Genomic DNA, 24,072 nt, shown 5'->3' on the forward strand with positions numbered 1-24,072 from the left:
ATAATGACTATATGATATTTCGGTACTTAGAGGTATAATACCGAAGAAAACCGGTACCGAACCAAAGCCGGTACCGCTTTTACAGTTCTTGAAATTGTGAAAATAAGGTATCGGTATTAGCAGTTTCAGCACATTACGGTTCCAGTACCGGTCTCGTCCCTAATATACTCCATATAAAATATAAAATATTAAGATTAAAGTAGAAATAGTAAGCAGAGATTATATAGAGACTACAAATTTACTCCCAACATAACCCATATGCAACTATTACCATAATTTAGCTAAACAAAACCTACTGAAATTAACATATTCTGAACAAAGAAACGTAGTTTCAAAGGCATGACGGGATGTTAAGTTTCCACCAAATGATTACACAGTTAATACTGAGGATTCAAAACCAGTTAGTATTAGTACTTTGGAGGAACTTACTACTACATTAACATACTAATAATCCACATCATGGCGTTTAGTTTCCATTAGAGTTGTTGTTGTTGATTTGTGTCTGACCTATAGATCTCATAGCATCAATAAGGTTCTTTAATTGGTCATCACTAACCCTTTGTCCCTCTTCAGTGAGTTTCTGCTGAGCTGTCAATTATAAATACATTCAAATTCAATTCATTTATACAACTCAAGATTATTAAAGTGCAATTAATAATGTTATCAGCATGTTCATATATAAATGAATGAACACTCTAACTTTATATGTTGACATGGGAGGATCTGGATAACATATTAACAAATACAAGAATCAAAACTTACCAATGATGGCGTGATTACGACGATTATATTCATTGACCATTTTCATCATCTGTCGGTCCTCTTCCCTCTACATAACAAGTATAAGAAGTAAATCATCAGAAAAAGCATATTGAAGACATCATCCGAAATACATATACAAATAATTAAAATAAGAAGTTGAAAAAATTATGAGAAAAAGACAAACTGCGAATGGATAATCATTAAGATCAAACTGAGGATAGCTCGCCCTATTATGCTCTTCCAAGATTTTTTGCTCAGCTGCCTATAAGCATGAAAAAAAAAACCGAATATATCACATACGCAAAAAGAAAACTATATAATAATTAATTTAATTAATCAAACCGAAGGATGTACTACTAACCTCGATATTTCCTTTCATTGATTCATTCTCAGGATCCAATTGCAAGGCTGCATGCATGAATACCAGAATAATATAATGATAATTAATATTAATATATACAACCGTTTAACAACCTTCACATAATAATAATAATAATTCCCAGTTACTAAAAAAATGCTCCATTAAATAATTAAAAGAATAATATTTCATATTTTGATGTTACAATTTTTTGAAATATAATAAAAACAGACCTTTCTTAAAGCCTTTATGGATAGCATAACTGTAATTCCCTTGAGCATAGTACAGATAACCTAAACGACTAAAAGCTTTGATGTATGATGGGTCGATTTCAATCGCCTTATTACAGTCATTGATTGCTTTTGTATACTGTTTAGTCTCAGTGTAAGCAGCTGCTCTGTAAATGTAAAAGTACCCATTCACAGAAAACAAGTAATTTAGACCCAAAAAAAAACTATAATTGTTTGGTTGGGTAAATAAGTTAGATTACCTGTTACAATAATAGACAGCATTATCATCACAAAGTGCAATAGCAACACTGTAACGCTCAATTGCATCCGGGTACAACTTAGATTGCATAGCTTTGTTACCTGCATAATAAAAACAAGGTACATAAGTCAATGCAGTAAAGTTTTATTCTATTAGATTTTTATTTAACCATCTTTATTAAATCTATGAAATATTAAGTGCCATATTACCTTGTAACTTGAAGGTATCAGCCAAGTTTTTAAGATCAAACTCCAAACTTCCAGATTTTTTCAATTCCTTAAGGTACGCACAAACAACAGAAATATAACAACAGTAAGTGACATCAATCTTTATGTATCTTCAAATGATAATGCATTTAGGGTAAATTGTATGTATGGATCAGGTTTTTAACTATAAGTAGTCATTTAATTTTTCAGAGTAAGAGTCTTTCTTTTACTTACAGAAAATAAATATATAAGACACCTTCAAGCTTCAAAACTAGTATGACACAGCAAAATAAGTTTCATTAAGGCGAAAATTGAACCTATTTGAGTAACTGGTTCAACATTTAAATATTTAAGATATAAGAATATTAAGCTCAATAGACAAAGCGCCAAAGCTTCTTAAAGTTCAAGTTTTGACAAAAAAAAAAAACTAGAAAAAAATAACAATTTGGTAACAATGTAAAAATCGTATGTGGTAAAAAAATAAACTATTGTATGCGAAAATGTTAAAAAAGAAAACCTTACGAAAATATAGACACACAGAGTTCCTCTTAAGAACAATATAATTATAATTATAATTAATATTAATATATAAAAACGTATTTGATGTTTTCACTCAAAGATAAGACGATTCAAAATTGGCAAATCTAAATTTGTTGCAAACACAAATATTAATGTGAATCAGATGATATAAGTAAGATGTAATTTACACGAAAAAAATATTTGAAGTTAATAGTACTTAATAGCATACCCCTAAAGCACAGTCGAACAACCTGCGTGCCTGTTTCTTAGCTTTATCCGGTGTATACATCCTTAACAAGCCAGCCCTTATTCCGGCATCGTAGAATTGAGCAAAAAGTTCATCCTCACTCAAACCTGTCAATCATCAAATATTTGTAATAAGTATAACACAAGATATATGCATGTGCAACTAATTATGTCAATATAAGAATAAAAACTTACCGATGGTACGATTATCCTGTTTGTCAGTTACACCCTACATAAGAAGTAAATCATCAGAAAAAGCATATTGAATATAAGTACACAAAGAATAATGTTGGTTTGTATTTTATTGTAACAGGTCAAACTGAAAGGTTAGTCTTATATGCGAGTATAACTCACTTTTTTTAAAAATAAATACATTTTATTTTTGACATAAGACATACTTTAACACATTACTTACTGATGAATAATAAACTATAATACATCATAAAAAGCATATTGAATACATCAGCCCAACTACATAATACAAAACATAACAAAAATTGAAAAAGGTCATAGCAAGAAGACAGAACATTACTTACCGGTGCCTTGTCAAGATCAAATTGTGGAGGTTTCTCTAAAGAAGAGCCACGGCCACTCTCAGAGTTCTTACGATTTTTATTTTTCTTACGATTTTTATTTTTCTTCTTCTTCTTCTTCTTGGATGATTTAGCAACCTCGGGGTCTAAAAGTAGCAGAAAGAAAGCCAATCAATCAGTACAGATTATTTTCATCTTACCCATATTAATATTAATATTATTATTATTATTATTATTATATGAGAGACATATATTATATACCTTCATCAACAGCGCAGTCATCAACACCTTCCTCTACGATCACATCATTCTGTAACATACAATAGTAAATAATTAATTATGATACCAACAGATGTCATTGATATAAGTACATAAAGAATCATGTTGGTTTGTATTATATCTGTAACAGGTCAAACTGAAAGGTAGTCTTATATGCAAATATAACTCACTTTTTTTTTAAAAAATAAATACATTTTAGATAAAAGAAGTGTTTTAGATCAACCCAACCCAACCCAACATGTTTTCACACGTTACCGAACCAGTCCAAATTGCCATCTATACTAGTAATTAAAATAAAAGAACATGGGAAGACGGAGTCACGGAATATTAGTACCAGAGTTTGTGACGTCTCGGGAGTTTTGGAGTTGACTGGATCAGTAACTGTAAAAGTAGGAATCAATCAGTACAAAATTATTTTCATGTTACCCAAATTATTATTATTATGAGACATATATACCTTCATTAACACCCTTCGCTTTGAACACAGCATCCTGTAATAAACACTAGGAAATAATTAATTATGATACCAACAGAAGTCATATAAGTACACAAAGTAAAGAATCAAGTTGGTTTATAATTTATCTGTAACAGCTCAAACTGAAAGGTTATTCTTATATGCGAGTATCACTCACTTTTTTTAAAGTAAATGCATTTTAATTTTAATACAAGACACACTAAACACATTAGTTACTCATTAATGTAGTAAAATATAATAAGAACATATAAAAAAAAATGCTTAAATCAAGTTTAAAAATAACTTCACTCGAAATCAAAACCTCATCTCTCTTGTTTAAATCAGATATATTCCCCAACTCTATAACCCAACTGATTTTATAGTAAATTAGGTAACAACCCAAATCCAGTTGCACAATAACAAATATCCATTCATTAACATGAGACTAGTCTGGGAATCATTTAACTTTAGTGGTTAAAACAGATTGATCATGTAACTAAGATAAAACTATATTCTTACCAGCGATTTATTACAAATTGATACAAACAATAAATGTAAAATATACACAAAAGAAAACTATGGTTTAGCAGATAAACAAAATGTAAAATATAGACAAAAGAAAACTAGGGTTTAGCAGATAAACAGAATGTATTTGAGTAGAAATGTTTCGTAAAACGATAACAAAATTAGGTTTAGTCAGACCTCATAATCATCATGTAAACATATACACACACACACACACACACACACAAAAAAAAAAAAAAAAAAAAATCTAGGGTTTAGCAGATAAACAGAATTGAAATAATGCGTAAAATGATGATAAGAAAATTAGGTATAGTCAGACCTCTCTTCTTATCTCTTTCGCCCTCAAAAGTTATCTCGAAGCTTTTTGATTCTAGCAGAGGAAGGAGGTCGGCTCGTTTAGAATAAGGGTTTCTAAAGAACCCTAGTAGTGTTACTCGCTCATTTTTTGGGTAAAAAAGGATCGACAAAATTTCCCAAATAGTCCCTACATTTCCACCAAGCTCTTATAGATGCCGTTAACCTCCGAACTTGGGGTTGATGCTCTTGAAGTGAGTTCGAGTTACGGTAATTGGTTCATTGATTACCTTAAAATCTCCGTGTCCACCTAAAAATAAAGATGACATTATCAATTAACACGCTCATTTTAATCTTAAAAATCTATTATGTCTTTTGAATCAACTACCCTATCTGCATTTCAACTAAAAGTTAGTCCAATGTAATCCAAATAATCGCCATCAACATTAACATGTACAATGGTCCATCTTATTAATAGAATTCTTAGCTTTCCAAAAAAAAAAAAAAAAAAAGCATTAACATGTACTCAATTAACACGTGCTTATTTTGAAGTAAAAATCCACTTCTTAGTGGTACCATTTCCAAATTTGCGATAAAGAGTTTGATATGGGATAATACCTTTTAGTGTTCCGTGTTCATGGAGTTGATGGCACAAACAAGGTTCCACCAAATACTAATACCATGCCTGCTGGGTGAAATGCCCCGTTCATATCGATTATAAACGATTCACAATAGTTGATTTCATTGCGAGGTATTTGACCTCTATATGATACATTTTACAAACATTGCATTCGTTTTTAAAAGACAAACTTTCTTTACATCGAAAGTTGACGGCATGCATACCATTTCATAATATATCCAACTATAAATGACTTAATAATATTCTTGATGAACTCGACGATTCGAATGCAACATCTTTTTGAAATATGCCATTAATGACTCCAAGTAATATCTTTAAATGAGCAAATGCACAGCGGAAGATTTCTTTCATACCTGAGAATAAACATGCTTTCAAGTGTCAACCAAAAGGTTGGTGAGTTCATAAGTTTATCATAAACAATAAAATTCATCATTTTGATAGACCACAAGATTTAAATGCTGCATGGTACAAATGGGCCCGAATCCTATACCCACCTGTAATGTACATGCGATATCTTTTAAATACAGTACACCTTTCTCGTGTACGAAATCCTTTTTCATAAATCTTAGTAACCGTACACATATCTCGTGTACAAAATATAATACACATAACCTGTGTATAAAAATCATTCTCTCGATACATAACATTCACATCAATTGGTGGCAATTATCATGTCCACATAATTCAATGGTGGCAATTATCATGTCCACATAATTCAATGGTGGCAATTATCATGTTCACATAATTCAATAATAATTCGCAGAACTTCTGTCTGCATAATAATTCATTCGAGGAATGTTTTGCTTGTGTCTATCTCGTCAAACATTTATAAAAGCATTTCATGTATTCGCAGTTCAAAATATATTTCAAAAGCATTTAATAAAGCAGTTGTAAAAACAGCGCATGTATTCTCAGTCCCAAAAATGTAAAGAGTAAAGGGGAATCAAATGAACTCACAATAATGTATTTTGTAGTAAAAATACATATGACGAAACTGAACAATGCAGAGTTGGCCTCGGATTCACGAACCTATATCAGATATATATATTAATACATATAATTGTAATCGAACAATTTATTCTTAACTTATATATCTTATATATTTAATTTAAAATAATTAATATTTATATAGTTGTATATATATGTGAATAGTATTATATTAAATATCAATAATTTATTATATGTAAAATGTAAATATAAAAAAAATGTTAAAATATAATTATATGTAATATTATGGTATTTATAAATAATGTATTCTTATATAATAAATATTTATTTGTTGTAATAATATTGTTAATATGAAAGTAATATTAGTAGTATTTTATTCTATTAATGTAGGTGTTAATAATTAATAATAATTACTAATAATAATAATAATATTAGTGATTATGATAACATTAGTAGTAGTAGTAGTAGTAGTAGTAGTAGTAGTAGTAGTAATAATAATAATAATAATAATAATAATAATAATAATAATAATAATAATAATAATAATAATAATATTAATGATTAAAATATTAATAATTTTACTAATGATGATAATAATTCTAATAAAAATACTAAAATAATAATAATGATAGTTTATATAAAAATTGATATTTTTAATAATAATGATATTAACAATACTAGTTAGATAATCATAATAATAATAATTATATTTATAATAATAATGATATAAATAATAATAATAATAATATTAATATTAATAATAAAAAGCTACCTAATAAAGAGGGGTCTGTGTTTAATGACGGCTCAAAAAGATCGAAGATAGGATAAACACACTCGCAGGAGAAAAATCATGGTTCAAGTGTTCTTCAATTCGTTAATAAAAAAAAACGATCAACGCTTAGTAGGTCATCGATTTATCATCATCGTCGTTCATTGTCCTCATCAGCCTTTTATCATCATCGTTAATCGTCATCATCATCAATGGATTAAGGAATCAGTTCATCAAGTGATTAAGTAAGTAATCAGTTAATTTATATTCCCTTAATTCATTCGTCTCTCTATATATCTATTCTGTACTTTTTAATTTGATCAAACGTATATAGTAATAAATGGTGTTCTTGGTGGTTTTTTTTTTTTTTATTTAGGGTAACAACAATGGTTTTGATTGTTCTTTATTCGATCAAAATCAAGATGAGCAGATGATCGATTTTGGTTGAAGATCGAAACAGAACAGTGATCGGGTAATGGTTCTTTGTTATGGTTCTTGTTAATTTTTGTTAATGATGATCGATATAAATGATGGTGATTAAGGGTGGTTTGGGTCGATTTAAGGTAGTGCTAGTGATGATGATGGTGTTCCAGTTGAAGAAGAAACAAGAGGAAAACAGTAGCAGTAAATAGTTCGATGGAAGCATGTGTGACAACCCGGAAATTTCCGAACAAATTTAAACTTTATCCTTATATTATTCCGACACGATAAGCAAAGTTTGTTAAGTTAAATCTCAAGGATTTTAAAATATGTTCATACATTCATTTAACCTCGACCAAATTCCAATGATTCACGAACCATTATATGAACGGGTATGATTATATATGTATATGTGTATATATATTATAACTTGAAAACATTAACAAAGTATTAGACGTATAATACTTTACATGAACGTATTTGTTTCAATGTGTCTATAGATGGAATTATAAGATAATATCAAATGATTGAGTTATCAGATACATTGAATTATGATTACGAGTCTCTGTTGAGAGGTCCACGTTGATTTAGGAAACCTTTCCTTTTTAACGATATTCAGAATAATTGGTAAAGTAAATTACATATAAGAACAAAGTGTCAATTAACGGAAACTAGACAAGAGTTAGTAGAGATTTCTATTTGATTTTCAATTCATGTTATACAACATTTTCCTCGTGATTTTAATAAGATAACTATCTTAACTTTCATCTTAAAGTTGGAACGAGAAATGTAAATAACTTAGACGTTGGATATCGACGGTTTACATTAAGATGATTTTATACGTTTATCTAACCTTTGGACTTTATATTCCGTTTCACCAACAAACGTTAAATTAAAAACTTGAAACCTATTAAGAGTATATTTAATCTTACTTTTATAAAACGTTTTACGATATAACAAATTCTACTATTATAACCAGTTTAGTAAAATGATTTTTAAATATATTTAGTTTTGGGAAAAACAAAGTTTTCATATTTATTTAATATTATTTCAAACATACAAAAACATTTCTAAAAAGAACTTCATTAGTAAAACGTTTTATAAGATAATTTGTTCATAAGTTTTAAAGAACTTAATTAAAGCTTTGTATTATAAATTATATATATATATATATATAAATATATATATATATATATATATATATATATATATATATATATATATATATATATATATATATATATATATATATATATATATATATATATATGTTTCAAAAACGTAAATGTGATACGATATAATATTTCTATTACGTAAACAATTTTTGAAATAAAATTAGCTTTGAAAAACTAAACGTTATATTATTAAATTATAAGATGTACAAAAATTATATTTTTTAAATAAGAATATATATATATATATATAATATATATATATATATATATATATATATATATATATATATATATATATATATAGAGATATATATATAGATATATATATTTTACAATGCGTTAATGTATAAATACGTTTCAATTTTATTTAACGTATTTTAATAAACTACAAGACATTGATTTATAGAAGCAAATGACCACAACACTCAAATAAAGAAGTTATACTTTGGGTAATATAAGTTATAGATGATTAAGTTTAATTATATATAATAGGTACACGTCGCGTAACATAAAGAGCTAGTTTTCTAAGCGTACGAATATGCGTTTGAAAAACTGGAACTAGGACATAAGTCGAGTGACAACGTACGAGTCATTAGAACTAAAATTATAGGTTAACTATGCACGTAAATATAATATAATATATAATTAATTATATAAATTAAATATATTATATATTAAATAAATATATAAACCGTCGGCAGCATTGAAATCATTGGGAATGAGCTGGACAGGGGAGCTCCGCACTCGCGGAGCATATAGGCACAAAAACTCCGCACGTGCGGAGGTGCCAGTTTCAGGATTTGGGTATAAATCTCGCATTTTTTCTGTCGAACCATCATCCAATCTATCTCTCTAATTTCAGTACTCCGTAAAATTTATATATATTATTATTATTATATTTATTATTATTATTAAGATTAATATTATTATTAACCGTACTATTATTATTAGTAGTATTATTACTAATATTATACATAAAATAATACGACGAAGTCATGTTCGGGTTATTTCAAAACGGGTTTTGTGAACGGGATAGAGCTAAGGAAATTATGGGTTATCGCTATGGACGTGATGGGTATGGTTCATGGGTATGCTCGTGAGGTCAATCTAGTGTTTATCATCTCTGTTGCGTCTATGTACTTTTCCTGCAATATTGAATCTCAATATTGATACGTATGTGACGACCCGGGAATTTCCGAATAAATTTAAACTTAATCTTTATACGATTTAATGTTCCGACACGATAAACACAGTCTATAATGTTGAGTCTCGAAATTTTTGGAACTATGTTTATGTAATCAATTACCCCTTGACTACTCCTGAACGATTCACGAACAATTGTTTGTAAATAAATATGTAATATATATATATATATATATATATATATATATATATATATATATATATATATATATATAAATGTATGTATATATAATAATAGATAATGATAAAATATAATTAAATATGTAAAATAATATACAATGTAATGAATACCATTAATTTATATGTACATATATAGATATAGATATATATGAATATTATTTGTAATTATATTATATATATATATATATATATATATATATATATATATATATATATATATATATATATATATATATATAATGATGTTAAATTATTTGCTTAAAAGTTTGTATGTAGTATATTCATTCATGTAATAAAGACATGTAAGATGATAATTATATATATAGTATTTTATAAAATATATAATCATAAAAAAAACTTTAATTACATTATTTGGAATTCCTCGTTTTATTATTTTTAACGAAATTACTAACTAATATTTATATACTTAAAAACTTTAGGTTAAGATATGTAATTTGTATATACACATAATTATTTAAGTAATTGTTGTAATATAAATAAATTAGAAATATTATATATAGAAATTTGTAATGTTCCATTATATTAGGAAAATTATGTAATAATACTGATATGTTATATTAATAATAACATTGTCATTAATATCATTATTTTTATTATTTTTATAATTATTAATAATATAAACCGTAATATTATTATTAAAATGTTTATAATTATGTTTATTAATTATTAAACTTAATATAATATATATATATATAGAATATGGAATCAGATATCATGGATAATAATCTGTTTTATGTCCCTTTCGAAATTTTTGTTTCTTCTTCTTTTAACTCTGTTTATCCGTGATTAATTCAATCAAATCAACCCCACAAATCCAATTGATTCGATTATATTGGAGTGAATCCATTCGACTTTCTATCAATATTATCAATTACATCGATTATTGTCTGATGAATTATACAAATCCAACATAAAGTTTGACCGTTCCCTGCTCGTGACAACTTTTAACCAAAAACACTTTAACCCATATATCTTAATACCATCAATCTCGTGATTAAAGCCGAAAACACACTGTCAACACCAAATTTCTCTCTTTGTCTCCTTCTTGTGATTTTATCATTACAACCCAAGCTCACTGCCACCACCATACGCCACCTTACCATATATCTATTCTTACTTCTTCCCGTTTAATGTTTCAAACTATAACCAAACCACCCACTATCATCACCTTTGTCGACCAACTACTCACCATATCATTAACCCATTTGCCATACGTTGTGCCATCTGACGAGTGACCTCTAACACCATTCGAATCACTTCACTGCTGCAGAAAAATGCCACCATCACCGATATAGTTACAACTGCTATATGTTTTCTTTGCAGTCCATAAATAGCCACCTTTATGATCACCACGTCCACCATTAAAAACCGCCTGTACTTCCGCTAGTTTCTTTCTAACGTATGAATTACTTTCTTCTTTGGATGGCTGAGAGAATTAATCATGATATAGTGAAGAACTTGCTAACTTCCTTTTTTCTTGATTGTTTGTTGGCCGACAGTCAAAGGTACAAGTAACCCCACCATCCATATTAGTTAAATACATCTCCAATTATTCGTTACTTTTGATTAAAGTGTTGGGTCACCATTATTTTTTTTGGTTTGGCCGATCAAATATGATATTATATCAACACTGTATCGGATTGATTAATTAATTCATGAGACCGAAGTAATATACGTATACATATAAACCGTGAGTCTTTTTGTGGTATAACACAAGTTGGGCCGAAGGAAGGGTTACTGGATCGATATATTTTTTTTTAGATCATGAACTGCTGGGCCGAGCTTGTATTTGTATTGGGCTGCTATGTTTGGGCCATGTACATGTGCTAATGATAATCATTGACGAACCATGAGTATGATTAGAGGATGATTAAGATTTTGATTATGATTAAGATATAGGATAGTAATAATAATTTGATGATGATTTACGTGGTGAAGATATGATGTTACGAAGATGATGATGAAACAATGATGATGATATACGTATACATTATTGATGATGATCACGAGACGATTTGATGATGATGGACGTATATGATGATATAAGAATAATGATGATGATAGATGAACGAGATTAAAGAAATTAACACATGATAACGATTTGATGGTTCCTGATCGATTGAAATTGGTGAAGAAGAAAAGAAAATGGAAATAGAAGAATATGGGATTAATATATATAGGCTGTGATTTAGATTAGGAAAACAATAGTGGAGCAATGGTCTTTGGTGTTTGCTTAGAGCGATAGGTCGCAGGTTCAATCCTCGACCGTGACATTTCTTTTTAGAAAAAGATGAAGATGAAAAATTTAAACAGAAAACATGATAAATAAAATAAAATCGTAATTTAAATTAGATAAAGAAGGATGGCGGATTGGTTAGGGGAGATAACTGGTTATCAAGAGGTCATGTGTTCGAGCCAAGCATAGGCATTTATTTTTGGAATTTTTCTTGAGGTAGCCATTATTATTATTATTATTATTATTATTATTATTATTATTATTATTATTATTATTATTATTATTATTATTATTATTATTATTATTATTATTATTATTATTATTATTATTATTATTATTATTATTATTATTATTACTATTATTAGTTACATTATTAATATCATTATTAGGATTGTTATTATTAAGAATTTACTCTTTTTACACTATATTATTATTATTATTATTATTATTATTATTATTATTATTATTATTATTATTATTATTATTATTATTATTATTATTATTATTATTATTATTATCATCATCATTTTTTTACTAACTAGTATCATTATTATTATTATTACAACTATATTATTATTAAAAGAAACATTTTTTGGTAAAATTATCATATTTTAAAGCTATTATTAAGATTATCATTTACATTTTTATTATTACCATTATTACTATCTTTGTTATTATTATCTTTAATCTAGTATTATTACAATTATTGATTTAACAAATAAATGATCTTTATATAAAAATATATACCCATAACTTAACTATACTAATATCCTTACTCATTTAAAATATATAAGATGAATATATATAATCAGATAACGAAACCTATAAATTATTAATATAAAAGTGTAATCACTAATATATATATATATATATATATATATATATATATATATATATATATATATATATATATATATATATATATATATATATATATATATATATATATATATATATATATATATAAATTTATTTGAATACAATAATATGTGTTAATATATTTAAAAGATATAGGTTCGTGAATCCAAGGCCTACCCTGCATTGTTCAATGTCGTCATATGTATTTTTACTACAAAATACAGTACTGTGAGTTTCATTTGCCTTTTTACCCTTTTATATTTTTGGGCTGAGAATACATGCGCTGCTTTTATAACTGTTTTTCGAAATAGACACAAGTAATCGAAACTACGTTCTATGGTTGAATTATTAAATCGAATATGCCCCTTTTTATTAAGTCTGGTAATCTAAAAATTAGAGAACAGACACCCTAATTGACGCGAATCCTAAAGATAGATCTATCGGGCCCAACAAGCCCCATCCAAAGTACCGGATGCTTTAGTACTTCGAAATTTATATCATGTCCGAAGGAGGATCCCGGAATGATGGGGATATTCTAATATGCATATTGTGAATGTCGGTTACCAGGTATTCAATCCATATGAATGATATTTTTGTCTCTATGCATGGGACGTATGTTTATGAGAAATGGAAATATGAAATCTTGTGGTCTATTAAAATGATGGAAACGATTGTTCAAGTTAAACTAATGAACTCACCAACCTTTTGGTTGACACTTTAAAGTATGTTTATTCTCAGGTATGAAAGAAATCTTCCGCTGTGCATTTGCTCATTTTATAGATATTACTTGGAGTCATTCATGGCATATTTCAAAAGACGTTGCATTCGAGTCGTCGAGTTCATCAAGATTATTATCAAGTCAATTATAGTTGGATATATTATGAAATGGTATGCATGCCTGTCAACTTTCGATGTAATGAAAGATTGTCTTTTCAAAAACGAATGCAATGTTTGTAAAATGTATCATATAGAGGGCAAGTACCTCGTGATGTAATCAACTGTTGTGAATCCTTTATAATCGATATGGACTTCGTCCAAATGGATTAGGATGGTCTTCACAGTTGGTATCAGAGCGGTGGTCTTAGCGAACCAGGTCTTGCATTAGTGAGTCTAACTGATAGTCGTTAGGATGCATTAGTGAGTCTGGACTTCGACCGTGTCTGCATGTCAAAACTTTTGCTTATCATTTCTAGTCGGAAATCATCTACTTATCATCCTTAGGAAATTACCTGCTTATCATTCTTAGTCTAGACACGTCTTACTGCCTCTATTACATAGACAGTGTATAGATAAATTCATATCTTAGCGTATCTGTTATTGTTACTTTGCCTGACAGCTTTCGTAGATTCCTCCGTAACCTATGGGATTTTAGTATTATATATGCATATGTAAATTATGTATTGCAGGGTACTAATCTACATCCTATTCTATTCCTTATCAAAAATCCTTCATCTGATCGTACGAGATGAATCCCTCAACCAGTTCGAGTCCTCAGATTTCGATAGCTATTCCGATAGTTACTCCGACAGCTATTCTGACATGGATGTTCACCTAAGCTCCGGAAATAGCTTCACCGGAATGAACCAACCAATCATCCATCTCCAATTCATCTGATGAGTTCGTAGTTGACTTAATCAATGGAGACGCGAAGGAGGCGATCCTTTTCACCAATCGAATTTCCCTCTTGGTAAAGAACCTGAAGCACTTACCGGCGAGCCTGTTCGTAATACCATTTTCACCCTCATTTCTAGAATATTTCACCACGATTATATTCTATCAAAAAATTCTAAATTTTATTCATCCGCTCGTTCCGATCGACAATCATCCCGGAGTAATAGCAGAAGCCAACGAGCTTCGGGCCAGAGTTGTAGCTTTGGAAAAATATGGTGCAAAACGTACCAGCTTCAGCAACGGCACTAGCATCAACTGTACCATTACCACCAACAACAACATCCGCATCACACGCCTCGACAACATAATATGTACCTCGAGCATAATCATCGTTCTACGTATCGTTCTACATCAATTATCTTCGTTCTTCATGGCGATTATGTAATCTCTAATGTTTTAGAGATTATATATTCTTGTTCTAACGGTAAATCAAATGAGTCTAATATCATATTGACTCATTAAATCCATGATTACATCTGAAGAAAATATATATGTATATATGTTTTCATAAAGGTTGTAATTAAAAATTCTTTCGTACAAACTGTTAATGAAGAAAATATTTTTAACGGGTAGGTAATACCCGAGGAATATTTAGATTTCACATTAATAAGTTACATTGTATATTCTTCGAATCTGATTCAACGGTCATTTACTATCCTACTTACATCCACAAGATATACGTATCCGTTCACCGCAGAATAACCATTTTCATTCAAATTTTATATTTGGGTTTTGACCTATCAGAATCCAACAAGTGGCATAATGAAGAAAACATTGGACAAAATAAAATTTGTTAGAAACAAACAAATTAACTATGAGAAATTTTGTTAGGAATCCACGCTAACAAAATCCTAGCTAACTGTTCCTAGCTAACTGTTAATTCCGTATTACATTTTATTTTATCGCAATTTAATTATTGCAAATTATTTATCGCAGTTTATTTATCGTAATTTATATTCTCGCAATTTTATTTATCGTCATTTAATTTCTGTTATTTATTTTTACGCACTTTAAATATCGGGACACGTATACAAGGTTTTGACATATCATATCAACGCATATATATATATTATTTGGAATAACCATAGACACTCTATATGCAGTAATGATCGAGTTCTCTATACAGGGTTGAGGTTGATTATATAATAATATATATACTTTGAGTTGTGATCGAGTCTGAGACATGTACACGGGTCACGATACGTTTTAATTAATTCGAATATTATATATTAAATTATATGTGAATTATTAGACTGTTAACTGTGGACTATCGACTGTGGACTAATGACATTGGACAATTAAAATGAATTAAAATATTATTTATAACATATGAAACTAAACATTTCTTCAAGTTTGCCACTTGATTTCATCTTAAACCTCATTTGTATCTTGACGATTACAATCTGCGTTCAAAAATCTTTCATGATTCTTGAAAACACCTCAATCGAAAGGATGAACCAACTGCACTTCATCCACGAAAAAAAAGATTTATGCATATAGTTATGCACCTGAAAAAAAAATACTCAGAACCTGAGTAAACGTTTAACACGCATCTGTGCTAGCTCCTTCAGCATTGCTATTACCGAAAATAACCATGAAAGTCCTTTTCAAAGTAGCTAATTATGTCACAGCTTCAGCAAACCAATTTCAACTTTTCATTTGAATAAACCTTATTATAACTTTGATATATAAGTTTACCTTTCATCATCGTTACCGGGGAACTGTTTATATTCCACCACATTAGAAGTAAACTTGCCAGCAACTCCATTGATCTTTGACTTTCCAAAAAAATCTTTATACTCATTGAAACTCTATCATATACTCATTCACATCTTATAACGAGAATTGCCATTCTAATTACCGAGAATTTGCAATCAGTATTTTGAAATCTCGCAGCATGTCTACATCAACAGATATATGAATAAATATAACATTTATATCTTAGAATTATGATCTTTTATTCTGAAATTCTGAAAAGCACCCAGTCTACGAATCAATACTCCAAATTTTGAGGAAGCTGAATGAAGCAGCAGAAACCATAGACAACCGTAAACGACCTTAACCGTCGAAAGTTTGATGATAAAGAATGGAGTATTGGAAACACTCAATAGAAAATTTAGTACCAAAAAGCGGATTATGCGAAACTATGAAGGAAGCCGTGGACAAATCACAAAGAATAAGTTTGACTTCAAAGAATTCAAATGATTCAATGCCTGCTGAAGTATTTAGCGAATACCTTGCTCCTTACTCTAAACCCTTGTGGACAATAGTTTCCATCATCCTCTGATCTTAGATATTCAAAGATATTATCGTATATTTCATTACAAATATCCTCCATATTTTTGAAGATATTTTCATAACTATTCTTATCTGAAATCAATAATCTCTTCGTGCTATCAGTGTTACACCATATAGAAACTGTTAGTTTCTATATTCTGTAAACTTTCGAGCTTAAAATAGGAATGTTTTTGAAGTAGTGTTGGGAACTGATGCATGAGTTAGTATAATATAATGACACTTGATCAACGTGATTATATTACAGTAAGTCATGTTGAGTTTCTAAATGGAACATGATTATTCACAGATTATAACATCATCATGTGTCATGTTACATAACTCTTTCATTCTGCTTAATCTCTGAACGTATCAAGAAATTATATTCTTGATAGTTCCATTCTTAGTAATTTTGGTAGTTCACCAAATCAAATCGTGCTATTACATTCCTTCCTGCTTAGAACATTATAATCATTCGAAACTCTATATCTACAAATTCTGGACCATTATTCGCTTGACTTGAAGTCGGGAAGAGAAAACAAAAGCATAGAGCTTTGAAATATAAGGAAGAATATAAAGCCCGAAAACAACACATAAATTACAAACCGTGTATATCAATGTTTATTGCAACATAAAGACACGGGAGAATTAAAAACATTATAATCCCAAGGGCGAAGTAGAAGAATGCAGATTCCTCTGGTGGAAGTTGAAAAAGAGAATAATTGTTGTGATAGTAAGGATGAGGACAAGGATCAGAACTAGATTAAGCATTTTCAGAATCTTTTGGATGTATGAAACAAGAAGGAAAGTATAGGAATGGTGAGAATAATGGAACGGAAGAGTTTAATTTATAATGGAAATATCAGACAGAGTAATCGAGGTAGATCACCGTATTTAATTATAGAGATCTTAATTTCCTTATTCGCTCAAATCTTTTAGATTTCGAAGATTTTCTTTTAATCCTTTACATTCCGGAATTCAACCAAGGCAACGTCAAAAAGCTAAGACACGCCTTATTTTCTAAATTCAACCCTGACTACGTCAAAAGCTAAGGCGAATCTCTATTCAAATCTTTTGCGATAGCTTCTCTCATACGCTCCGAGTAATTTAATTATTTTATTCAGTTACTTAGCGATGATAAAACTCTAGTTATCAATTCATATTCGTCATGAAAATATTTTTATTGTTAGCCATGACCACCTTACTCAAATTTCGGGACGAAATTTCTTTAACGGGTAGGTACTGTGACGACCCGGGAATTTCTGACTAAATTTAAACTTAATCTTTATACGATTTAATGTTCCGACACGATAAACGAAGTCTATAATGTTGAGTCTCGAAAATTTTGGAACTATGTTTATGTAATCAATTACCCTTTGACTACTCCTGAACGATTCACGAACAATTGTTTGTAAATAAATATGTATGTATGTATATATATATATATATAATAATAATAATAATAATAATAATAATAGATAATGATAAAATATAATTAAATATGTAAAATAATATACAATGTAATGAATACCATTAATTTATATGTATATATATAGATATAGATATATATGAATATTATTTGTAATTATATATATATAATGATGTTAAATTATTTGCTTAAAAGTTTGTATGTAGTATATTCATTCATGTAATAAAGACATGTAAGATGATAATTATATATATAGTATTTTATAAAATATATAATCATAAAAAAAAAACTTTAATTACATTATTTGGAATTCCTCATTTTATTATTTTTAACGAAATTACTAACTAATATTTATATACTTAAAAACTTTAGGTTAAGATATGTAATTTGTATATACACATAATTATTTAAGTAATTGTTGTAATATAAATAAATTAGAAATATTATATATAGAAATTTGTAATGTTCCATTATATTAGGAAAATTATGTAATAATACTGATATGTTATATTAATAATAACATTGTCATTAATATAATTATTTTTATTATTTTTATAATTATTAATAATATAAACCGTAATATTATTATTAAAATGTTTATAATTATGTTTATTAATTATTAAACTTAATATAATATATATATATATATATATATATATATATATATATATATATATATATATATAGAATATGGAATCAGATATCATGGATAATAATCTGTTTTATGTCCCTTTCGAAATTTTTGTTTCTTCTTCTTTTAACTCCGTTTATCCGTGATTAATTCAATCAAATCAACCCCAAAAATCCAAATGATTCGATTATATTGGAGTGAATCCATTCGACTTTCTATCAATATTATCAATTACATCGATTATTGTATGATGTATTATACAAATCCAACATAAAGTTTGACCGTTCCCTGCTCGTGACAACTTTTAACCAAAAAACACTTTAACCCATATATCTTAATACCATCAATCTCGTGATTAAAGCTGAAAACACACTGTCAACACCAAATTTATCTCTTTGTCTCCTTCTTGTGATTCTATCATTACAACCCAAGCTCACTGCCACCACCATACGCCACCCTACCATATATCTATTCTTACTTCTTCCTGTTTAATGTTTCAAACTATAACCAAACCACCCACTATCATCACCTTTGTCGACCAACTACTCACCATATCATTAACCCATTTGCCATACGTTGTGCCATCTGACGAGTGACCTCTAACACCATTCGAATCACTTCACTGCTGCAGAAAAATGCCACCATCACCGATATAGTTACAACTGCTATATGTTTTCTTTGCAGTCCATAAATAGCCACCTTTATGATCACCACGTCCACCATTAAAAACCGCCTGTACTTCCGCTAGTTTCTTTCTAACGTATGAATTACTTTCTTCTTTGGATGGCTGAGAGAATTAATCATGATATAGTGAAGAACTCACTAACTTCCTTTTTTCTTGATTGTTTGTTGGCCGACAGTCAAAGGTACAAGTAACCCCACCATCCATATTAGTTAAATACATCTACAATTATTCGTTACTTTTGATTAAAGTGTTAGGTCACCATTATTTTTTTTTATTTGGCCGATCAAATATGATATTATATCAACACTGTATCGGATTGATTAATTAATTCATGAGACCGAAGTAATATACGTATACATATAAACCGTGAGTCTTTTTGTGGTATAACACAAGTTGGGCCGAAGGAAGGGTTACTGGATCGATATTTTTTTTTAGATCATGAACTGCTGGGCCGAGCTTGTATTTGTATTGGGCTGCTATGTTTGGGCCATGTACATGTGCTAATGATAAACATTGACGAACCATGATTATGATTAGAGGATGATTAAGATTTTGATTATGATTAAGATATAGGATAGTAATAATAATTTGATGATGATTTACGTGGTGAAGATATGATGTTACGAAGATGATGATGAAACAATGATGATGATATACGTATACATTATTGATGATGATCACTAGACGATTTGATGATGATGGACGTATATGATGATATAAGAATAATAATGATGATAGATGAACGAGATTAAAGAAATTAACACATGATGATAACGATTTGATGGTTCCTGATCGATTGAAATTGGTGAAGAAGAAAAGAAAATGGAAACAGAAGAATATGGGATTAATATATATAGGTTGTGATTTAGATTAGGAAAACAATAGTGGAGCAATGGTCTTTGGTGTTTGCTTAGAGCGATAGGTCGCAGGTTCAATCCTCGACCGTGACATTTCTTTTTAGAAAAAGATGAAGATGAAAAATTTAAACAGAAAACATGATAAATAAAATAAAATCGTAATTTAAATTAGATAAAGAAGGATGGCGGATTGGTTAGGGGAGATAACTGGTTATCAAGAGGTCATGTGTTCGAGCCAAGCATAGGCATTTATTTTTGGAATTTTTCTTGAGGTAGCCATTATTATTATTATTATTATTATTATTATTATTATTATTATTATTATTATTATTATTATTATTATTATTATTATTATTATTATTATTATTATTATTATTATTATTATTATTATTATTATTATTATTATTATTATAAGTATTACTATTATTAGTTACATTATTAATATCATTATTAGGATTGTTATTATTAAGAATTTACTCTTTTTACACTATATTATTATTATTATTATTATTATTATTATTATTATTATTATTATTATTATTATTATTATTATTATTATTATTATCATCATCATTTTTTTACTAACTAGTATCATTATTATTATTATTATTACATCTATATTATTATTAAAAGAAACATTTTTTGGTAAAATTATCATATTTTAAAGCTATTATTAAGATTATCATTTACATTTTTATTATTACCATTATTACTATCTTTGTTATTATTATCTTTAATCTAGTATTATTACAATTATTGATTTAACAAATAAATGATCTTTATATAAAAATATATACCCATAACTTAACTATACTAATATCCTTACTCATTTAAAATATATAAGATGAATATATTTAATCAGATAACGAAACCTATAAATTATTAATATAAAAGTGTAATCACTAATATATATATATATATATATATATATATATATATATATATATATATATATATATATATATATATATATATAAATTTATTTGAATACAATAATATGTGTTAATATATATAAATGATATAGTTTCGTGAATCCAAGGCCTACCCTGCATTGTTCAATGTCGTCATATGTATTTTTACTACAAAATACAGTACTGTGAGTTTCATTTTCCTTTTTACCCTTTATATTTTTGGGCTGAGAATACATGCGCGGCTTTTATAATTGTTTTACGAAATAGACACAAGTAATCGAAACTACGTTCTATGGTTGAATTATTAAATCGAATATGCCCCTTTTTATTAAGTCTGGTAATCTAAGAATTAGGGAACAGACACCCTAATTGACGCGAATCCTAAAGATAGATCTATCGGGCCCAACAAGCCCCATCCAAAGTACCAGATGCTTTAGTACTTCGAAATGTATATCATGTCCGAAGGAGGATCCCGGAATGATGGGGATATTCTAATATGCATATTGTGAATGTCGGTTACCAGGTGTTCAATCCATATGAATGATATTTTTGTCTCTATGCATGGGACGTATGTTTATGAGAAATGGAAATATGAAATCTTGTGGTCTATTAAAATGATGAAAACGATTGTTTAAGTTAAACTAATGAACTCACCAACCTTTTGGTTGACACTTTAAAGCATGTTTATTCTCAGGTACGAAAGAAATCTTCCGCTGTGCATTTGCTCATTTTATAGATATTACTTAGAGTCATTCATGGCATATTTCAAAAGATGTTGCATTCGAGTCGTCGAGTTCATCAAGATTATTATCAAGTCAATTATAGTTGGATATATTATGAAATGGTATGCATGCATGTCAACTTTCGATGTAATGAAAGATTGTCTTTTCAAAAACGAATGCAATGTTTGTAAAATGTATCATATAGAGGGCAAGTACCTCGCGATGTAATCAACTGTTGTGAATCGTTTATAATCGATATGGACTTCGTCCGGATGGATTAGGACGGGACTTCACAACGTAAGCGTTCATAATTTAATTTTTACATACTAATAGTGTATCCCTGACTAGTGCTCGAGTATATAGGATTATGCATGCTTGTACTTGTGATATTGCCTTTAATTAGGTTATGTTGAATCCTAAATTAGTTACATATGCGGTTGAGATAAGGTATAAGATATGCATATCGTTGGAAAGCTAGCGAAAAATTAAGAACTTTTCATTTAGATATCGAATGGTTTCGATGAACGGTGAAGTTATAGTCAATTGAAATTTGGTATTTTTATTAAAAAAAGAAGAAGATTATTATTATCGTCGTTATTATCGTCGTTCTAGTTTTATCTTGTCTTTATCAATAAAAGGAATTATCATCAAAAATTGTTATATTTATTATTATTACTATCGTTATTATTGTTAAAGTTATAATTAGTATTATTATTATTATCTAATTATTATTATTATTATTATTATTATTATTATTATTAATATATATCATCATTCAAAAATGGTTATTGCTGTTATTATTATTATTATTATTATATTATCATTAAAATAATTATTAGTATTATCGTTAATAATGTCATAGTAATTATCATTATTAGTATTATTATAATTAAAACTAATATTAGTAACACCTAATTATTTTTGATTACTATTATTATCATTATTATGAACACGATATAAAAGTCGATTAAAAGCTATTAAATGAAACGATTAGGAAATAATGAGTATGTGTACATGATGAAATTAAAATATTATAAGATATTGATTTAGATAAAATTATCATTCTTATTATTTTTATCATTACTATTATTATTAAGAGTATCGTTAGTATTAAAACTATTATTTTAACAAAAATTATCATTTTAATAGAAATGTCATTGTTATTATAAAATATCATTATTTTTATCATTTTAAATAGAGTTATTATTTTAAAGTTAATATTAAAAAGTATTGTAAATATTAAAGTTATCATAATTAGAATTATCGTTTATTCATAATATCACTTTTAGTAAATATAAATATTGATATTTTTATTAATAGAATAATAATAATTATTATTACAAAATAATACAAGTTTTGCTTATTATTATTATCAATGTTATTTTATCAAATAAATATGTAATACAAAGATATTTTACTACGTGTAATATAATTACGTTAATACTACCTATCATATTATATTAAATGAACTTTATAAATTTTATTACTTAAGATATATAAAAGAATATTTTTATTATATAAATTTTAATAATAAATGAATTATATTATTTACTGTAATAAAATCTTTTAAAATATTTAAAAATATAAAACGACGATATTTAAACTATATAATAATCATGTATAAATTTTGGAAATCATTTTGAGTCAAATTGACTTTTGTTGACTTTTGCATACTAGACTCGAGCATTAGGATTGTGGTACACTATGACCTGACCTAAATTGCTATACAAATATTGACCAACATATAAATATATATACTTAATTTAGGTTCGTGAAT

The 24,072-nt window shown here is 27.8% G+C and overlaps 1 protein-coding gene across 1 annotated transcript; it reads right to left on the reverse strand.

Moving 5' to 3' along the window:
* Window positions 1-258: 258 nt before the first annotated feature.
* LOC139848339 (uncharacterized) lies at window positions 259-4,896 on the reverse strand. Its single transcript, XM_071838068.1, has 13 exons — window positions 4,691-4,896; window positions 3,850-3,883; window positions 3,375-3,423; window positions 3,117-3,259; window positions 2,776-2,809; window positions 2,564-2,688; window positions 1,819-1,885; window positions 1,611-1,710; window positions 1,354-1,517; window positions 1,124-1,170; window positions 947-1,024; window positions 763-829; window positions 259-588 (listed from the first exon to the last, which is right to left on the reverse strand). The coding sequence occupies exons 2-13, from the start codon at window positions 3,880-3,882 to the stop codon at window positions 467-469; spliced, it is 1,029 nt and encodes a 342-aa protein (XP_071694169.1). The 5' UTR covers window position 3,883; window positions 4,691-4,896; the 3' UTR covers window positions 259-466.
* Window positions 4,897-24,072: the final 19,176 nt, after the last annotated feature.

The sequence above is a fragment of the Rutidosis leptorrhynchoides genome, chromosome 5, assembly GCF_046630445.1.
Source record: "Rutidosis leptorrhynchoides isolate AG116_Rl617_1_P2 chromosome 5, CSIRO_AGI_Rlap_v1, whole genome shotgun sequence".
NCBI classification, from domain to species: Eukaryota; Viridiplantae; Streptophyta; class Magnoliopsida; order Asterales; family Asteraceae; genus Rutidosis; species Rutidosis leptorrhynchoides.

Excerpts from the sequence above, each read along its gene's own strand:
- LOC139848339 (XM_071838068.1), bottom strand. The coding sequence starts at position 3,882 with ATGCTGTGTTCAAAGCGAAGGGTGTTAATGAAG. Across the intron at positions 3,260-3,374 it reads TGACTGCGCTGTTGATGAAG|ACCCCGAGGTTGCTAAATCA; the intron begins GTATATAATATA and ends TGCTACTTTTAG. Across the intron at positions 1,711-1,818 it reads TGATACCTTCAAGTTACAAG|GTAACAAAGCTATGCAATCT; the intron begins GTAATATGGCAC and ends TTTATTATGCAG.